A 6705-nucleotide genomic window follows, 5' to 3' on the forward strand; every position below is an offset into this window, starting at 1 on the left:
CCAGCCCAGGCTAGGCAGGACAAACAAAGCAAGGGGCTCTCCCTTGTGCAATGGCAGTGCAGGTTGCTCAGTGCACATCTGGTATTAATTCTTGTCAGTGGCATCTTTGTGCCTTTGAAAATTTGAAAGGTGTGAAGATGGTTTTATTTTATCTGGAGTTACTTTGGAATCTGACCCCAGTCTTGTACTAGTAAGGGAGTAGTTCCCTACAGGTAAGCTGAATCTTCAGCCCTTTGATTTTCCAGCTGGGGGATAACCCAGCCCCATGGTACAGCTGCTCAGCTGAAGCAAGAGCCTCCACAGGACAGTGAAAGCATAGTTTTCTCTAGTCTGTTATCCCTGAAACATGCAACTGCCTTTAATTAGTGGTGTATTCAGTTGTTTCAATTAGTTTTCACTCCATCACTCAAGTCTTGAGGCAGGTTATACTGGTAGGTACAGTGACCTGCTGGTGCTGAGCGAGCCGGTAACTAGAGGAGTGGGAATGTACACATTACCCCTGTGCACAGCACGTGGTGCACAGGGCAGAAGAAAAATAACTAATTCCCCTGCTGCTGCCAGCAGATCTGGCTGCAGCTGCAGTTTCTTGTCCTTCCACTATTACTTCTTGGAAACAGCAATGCCAAGTCACACTCAGAATGAAAATCCTTTGACCTGCCAAGGAAGAATCACATTTCTGTGCCTGCCCTGCAGAGTTTGGAGGGCTGGCTTGTGTCTGTTGTCAGTACCAGCACTCCATAATCAACAAGAGCTGGAAAGTCACTGAATCCCCTTTTCTCAAAGGGAAAGAGCAAATCAGTTTCTTCCAGTAGAGCTGCTCAGCAGCAAGATGATTAAAAAAACCAGACCAAACCAAACCAAAACCACAAAATTCCATAGGAACTTCAGCAGCATTAGCATTTAAGGCTTTGGGCTTAAAAAAAAAAAAATCACCATTAAAAAAAAAAAAAAAGAAAAAAAAGGAAAAAATGTTTAAAAAAGGAGGGAAAAAAAGGGGGCAAAAAAGGAAAAAATTGGAAAAAAATTGGAAAAAAAAAAGGACTTCTTAGTTTGAACTGTAAGTCTGTAATAAAAAAGACCAACACCAAAGTACATGAGACTGACTTTGTCAGTTTGTTTTATTACTGGGCACAGCACCGTACCACTTCATATACATACAAGCCACAGTAATACAAACAGTCCCTAGTCTTTTTTATAATTAAAAAAACACATGGTATTTGGGAGGAGTCAACAGTCCCAGGGGTCAGCTCTCAAGAGCTATTTTGCTGCAGCTGCAGTAGCAGCAGTTTTCTCACAAAATACTATGGGTTTTCATGCTGTTAATATGTGAAGCTGAAAAGTCTGAGCTTGCAGCAGTGCTTCTGCTGAACACAAGGCAGGCTTTTCAGCAGCTCACAGGCTTACAAGAATGCTCAGTCATGGTCCTTTGAAGCCAAATGAAAGTGTGCCAGACAGACACCCCTGTACGGAACTAGAACCCCCACATGCTTCTACAGAAACCCATGTTATCCTGAAGCACCAGAGGTTTATCCAGTACAGGGCTAGGTAAAACTCTCCTGCATCCTGACAGCTTTTCTGCAGGCTTCCCAAACAGGCAGGACCATTTCTTACAGAGTCAGTTACGTCTGTAGCAGCATGAGCTCAGTGAAGCCTGGAAAAAAGCTTGTCATTAAAGCAAGCTTAGCTCCTCAGAAAATGGATTTATAACTAGAAGGCACAAATGCAAGGTTGAGTGTGGGCTGGGTACCACTGTGGCATGTGAGCAGTTTAGATACCCCTCCTAAGAGGAAATATAACACATAATACAGTATGACATTTTATAAAATAAGTGCATTACTGTGATCCTTCACAACATAAGGAAGTAGGATCCACAAGAGCATAAAGAGGCCTGTTCACTTAATATTGCACAAAAGTTCTAAAATTTAGTGTCAGGTCATTGTACTGGAGGTGGGACATGGCAGGGAAAAAAAAAAAGGTTTTATTTGGCAGAATCTGCCAAAGTCTCCACCACCACACAAACAGCTTTTTGCCAATCTGAGGTAGAATTACATATATACTGCTTAAACCCAGTCAAGTCCTGCTCAACTAGTCTTCAAGAAAGAAAAAAAAAAAAAAAAAAAAAAAAGAGAAAGTGCACAGAATAGACGAGCCTCTTTCTCTAAAGGAAATGAGTGCTTCAGGTTTGACTCCTGGAAGCAAGTCTTACAGAGCAGAGTTCCTGTGAAGATACCTAATGTCCATCTGGAAAGCAGTGATGGGTATCGTGATGCTACAGATAAGGAGTGTAACAGGTACTAATTGCAAGTCCTATAGCAAGCATTTTACTCTTCACTTCCTCCCTCCCCAGCCTCTTGCTAATTCTCCCTTTATTCACTCAGTCCAGTATATTTTATCAGAGTTAAGATTGTCCCTACTGCTTTCTCCCTTATGTCCATTCTACTGAACCCTGCAAAAAAATTCCTATTTCAACCCTCAAACTTCTAAGGGACACTTGCCGTTTCTTCTAGAGACTCTTCTGTGTAGTATAGACATGGAAGGATGGAAATAAGAGCCTCTTCGATGGAGAAGAGATGTTTATCCTCTGCTTGAGGACAAAAGTAGCGCATAAAGTCTGCCAGTCTCAGCAAGTACTCAATGTTATGACCAGCACAACCACTTGAGACAATGATTTGAGCTGCAATGTCTTCTTCAGACGCTGGGCCAAGGTAAGAAGGGTTCTGGGGTGTTGCAATGTAAACAAGAGCCAGGATGGGTTCCTCTGCATCTTTCTCCTGAGGGTGGAACTTCACCAGCTTGGTGTCATAGCCTCCCAGGACAGCTTCTCGCATGTTGAGATACTCGAGCGATGCAGCAATTTGCTCCCCACGGACTTCATAGGCTACACCCCACGTGCATGCCTAAAAGCGAAAGAGAAAGGGGGTTATGGGATGCTGTAACTGCAAGGGCCTGTCCAACCCCCCGCTGATGTTTCAGACCAAGGCTCCCTTACTCTGGGGGGTCTCCACACAGCTGATGACACAGCAGAGAAGGATAACACACCCCACAACCCCCACGATCCCGGCGGGGCGCAGGAGCACTCGGCCGCCAAGTCACCTCTCAGGTAGCGATGCGCTCACCCCCCACCCGGGCCAGCTGCCCCGGTACTCACCCCGCAGTCCTCCAGCAGCGTCACCACTCGGCCGGGCTGTGGGCAGAGAAAAGGCAGCGCCGTTAGAGCCGAGCCGAGCCGAGCCGAGCCGAGCCGAGCCGCGACACCCGCGCCCCAAGCCGCCCCCCCTTACCGTCTTCTCGCTGCCGCGGTGGAAGGTGTCCCCCTGCCAGAAGCGGCGGCTGTAGCCGCGGATGAAGCCCACCTTGCGCGACGTGAACTCGAAGCCCGGCCTCCACACCAGCGAGCCGTACCCGAAGATCCACACCGGCGCCGCCAGCTCCGCGCCCTCCGCCTGCCCCGAGGGCGAGGAGGAGGAGAGCAGCGGGTGTGGCGGCGGCTCCGGGCGCTCCTCGGGAGGCTGCGGGTCGCGCTTCATGCCGGGGCTGCGGCTGCGGGCGGTGCGGAAGGGCGCTGAGCGCTCATGGGCAGCGCGGCCGCCGCGGCGCTTTAAAGGCAGCCGGGCCGCCCCGCCCCGCCCCGCCCGGGTGATGCAACGAGGGCGGGAGGTTTCGCGGAGCCGAGCGTGGGGCAAAGTGCCGCCCGGGTTGCGTCAGGCGCGCCGCTCGGCTCGGGGACATCCCGGCCCGGGGTCAGCCTGGCCAGCAGCGCTCGCTGCGGCATTCCTGCCTGGGGTGCCGGGGGATCAGCCGCTGCCAGAGCCCGGAGGCTGCTGGAGCAGGGCGCGCCGTGCCCGAGAGGGAGAAGCTGGGGTGGAGTGAGCGGGCTAGCCCTCCTCGGGAGGCTGCCCCACGCTCCCGGCTTTGGCTTTATCCCAGAACCTGAGATGCTGCGGTGGAAAACCACACAGTTAATATTTAACAGGGTGAAGCGACAGCTCCTGACATCAGCAGGGCCACGGTATTAGGCACACAGGCGAAACAGATTAATAACATCCACACAGATGCAAGGACATGGTGCTGAAGCCTGCTACTTGAGTGCGTTTTTCCTAGTACTAGATCCAGGCTGGAGTGTCAGCTTGTAATATATAACATTTGTTATGTGGATGCATCCAAGTGCTGTCTGCATATGGGCTGAACACCGAGCTGTAAACCAGCTTTAGGCAGGTTGTAACAGCTAAAGAGGTGGGCTTTTTACATAACCGAGTTGATCATTTGGTGAGAGAGGAGGAGAAAGAATTAAAAGCAAAACCACCGAAGTATTTCTCATAATTGTTCTTGTCCTCTGCACTTAATCAACCTAAACAGTCTATTTACCGTCTTTTATTGAGTTTCCTGTTGGTCCCCATCCAACTGGCACCCACCTTTCCATTCCACTTTATAGGGCGTTGCAGCTACAACACACACAGACTGTGGTGGGCACTCCCTGTACTGCGCTGTGTTCACCATGGGTGACAAGAGTCTGCATGGCTCTCACATCTGCCCTGCTGCTCCGTGCCTTACACAGCACGTCCTTTTCTCCTGCCCCACATGACTGACTCTGACTTGTCATCGTGGATGACCCTTCACAAGGTCAGCCTTGTAACAGAGCCCAAAGCGCCTTCATTTTTCTCTCCACTTGCGCTTTTCCCAGTCACCTTCTCTGTCTTACTCAGGCTCAAAGGTATGGGGTTGGCATGGCGTGCTCCCAGCCCTTCACACCACACACCCATGCTGGTACAGGCTTACAGCCTCTTGCTCCTTTTCTGATTGTCCCTTTCCATAGGCAGAAGGTGAATCCATCACCTGTTTGTACAGCTGCTGGATTCAGAGGCCTTAGTCAGACCAGAAAGTGCTCCTGAAAGTGTTCTTACCAGCTGAGTGTATCAATGCTCCGCCTGGCAAAACAAGAAATAACTCTCAAGTCTTACATTGTCAGTCGTGTGGATCCTGTCCCCTAACATACAAGACTCCTGCCTTAGCAGGATTCTAAAATGCTAAAATGATGTGGCCTTTCAGTCAACTGAAACCAGTGTCCTCTGGGAATTAAACCAGTCCTCTGTGTCCCATTGTACATGTATAGCAAGTGTATATTTTCCATAATTAGGGTTTTTTTTTCCTATTAAAATCAAGGAAGTTTGAGCAAAACCCCAATATGTAATTAACAAAAGCATAAAATCACTTGTCTGTAGGTGCATCCTCATCCAGAGCACAAAAAGACACAAATCAGTGTCTAAAATACAAGCTGAAGAAGCTCTTGCTAGGTTCTGGTCTTAATAACGCCAGTGAAAAAAGCAAGTAACCTGCTTCTTCAGCTTTCCCCAGGATGTGAATTTTGTCCATCTTCTTGGTTTGCTCAGTCTGGAGGAGACTGAGGGGAGACCTCATGGTGGTCTTCAACATCCTCATGAGGGGAAGAAAAGGGGCACATAGTGGTCTCCACTCTCACAATGAGGGACAGGACTTGAGGAAACATCATGAAGCTGAGTCAGGGGAAATTTAGGTTGGATATCAGGAAAAGGTTTTTCATCCAGAGGTGGTTGGGCACTGAAACAGGCTTCCCACGGAAGTGGTCAGAGCACCAAGCCTGTCTGGGTTCAAGCATTTGAATAATGCTCAGGCACACAATGTAATTCTTGGGGTGTCCTGCATAAGACCAGGAGTTGGACTCTGTGATCCTGATGGGTCCTTTCCAGCTCAGCATATTCTGTGATTCTATGATCCAAGAAATGCACTGGATTATGCATGTGTGACAAACAGAGCACTAGGTATCTTATCTCCTGGTACAAGCTAAGGAAAATTGGACCAAGAAATGAAAAAAATTATCACTGGGAAGTAACTGCATGCTTGCTGGTGGGGGACAAATACTGCTCCTTTCCTTTGCAGAGCTGTCTCATTTGTATGTCTGCCTTTGCCAAAAGGCTCTGCTGCATGGCTAAGCCAAATTTGCAATGGAGAGCCAAGGTGTACAGCAAAAGCCTTAGGGCACCAGCTTCAGATCCCACACCAGTTAAACACTACAGGTCTCTGCTTCCTGCAGTGCTAGGTCTCTGCTTCCTGCAGTGCTGTACAACCAGATCAATGAGGAACGTGGTTAGAAACTCCTTTTCAAGTCCCTGATTTTCTTGTGCAAATTGGGATATCGCTCCATCATTAGGAGCACAGCCTGAGGGAAGACTTACTGCAGTGGCACATGCAGCAAGAGGTTAAGAATATTTTTTGTTGCTTCAAGCCTTCTATCATTAATTTCTTATGTTGACTGTACCTTCACTATACTTTGGTTAAATAAACCAAGGCATTAGGATCACTAGGGGCAAAGGGCTGAGCAAAAAAGGTGTCTTGCAGACAGTATAGTTGCAGCTATGAAAGTGAAGCAGTGGATATAAAGGAGAGGGTTTAGTGTCTCTTGGTATTGTTGGAGCTTGCATTCACAAGGCAAGGGGAACAGCCTGCCAAACTGAACCCCAGGAACGTTCAAACAGGTGTGAGAGAGGATGTGGAGCAGTAGTGGAGTTAACTCTTAGGCAACATGATATGGATTTTGTACTACAACAAAAGAAGATGGAAAAACACCATAGTATTTTAACAGTTAAAAGTGACTAAGGGAAAAAGAAATGGAATATAATGGTCATACTCTGTTAATAATAATAATTGTAATAATAATAATAATAATAATAA

At 48.0% G+C, this 6705-nt stretch overlaps 1 protein-coding gene across 1 annotated transcript; it reads right to left on the bottom strand.

The window, feature by feature from the left end:
* Window positions 1-1090: 1090 nt before the first annotated feature.
* On the bottom strand, window positions 1091-3592 carry CHAC1 (ChaC glutathione specific gamma-glutamylcyclotransferase 1). The gene is made up of 3 exons (XM_085062417.1): window positions 3282-3592; window positions 3149-3184; window positions 1091-2897 (listed from the first exon to the last, which is right to left on the bottom strand). The coding sequence occupies exons 1-3, from the start codon at window positions 3525-3527 to the stop codon at window positions 2481-2483; spliced, it is 699 nt and encodes a 232-aa protein (XP_084918543.1). The 5' UTR covers window positions 3528-3592; the 3' UTR covers window positions 1091-2480.
* Window positions 3593-6705: the final 3113 nt, after the last annotated feature.

Source organism: Lichenostomus cassidix, chromosome 5, assembly GCF_008360975.1.
Source record: "Lichenostomus cassidix isolate B80296 chromosome 5, HeHo_3.0, whole genome shotgun sequence".
Lineage (NCBI taxonomy): Eukaryota > Metazoa > Chordata > Aves > Passeriformes > Meliphagidae > Lichenostomus > Lichenostomus cassidix.

Bases quoted from the DNA above. Each gene is read 5' to 3' on its own strand.
- CHAC1 (XM_085062417.1), bottom strand. From the start codon at position 3,527: ATGAAGCGCGACCCGCAGCCTCCCGAGGAGCGCCCGGAGCCGCCGCCA. The intron at 3,185-3,281 runs GTAAGGGGGGGC...CTCTGCCCACAG, and splicing joins ACCGCGGCAGCGAGAAGACG to CCCGGCCGAGTGGTGACGCT. The intron at 2,898-3,148 runs GTGAGTACCGGG...TTTCGCTTTTAG, and splicing joins CGCTGCTGGAGGACTGCGGG to GCATGCACGTGGGGTGTAGC.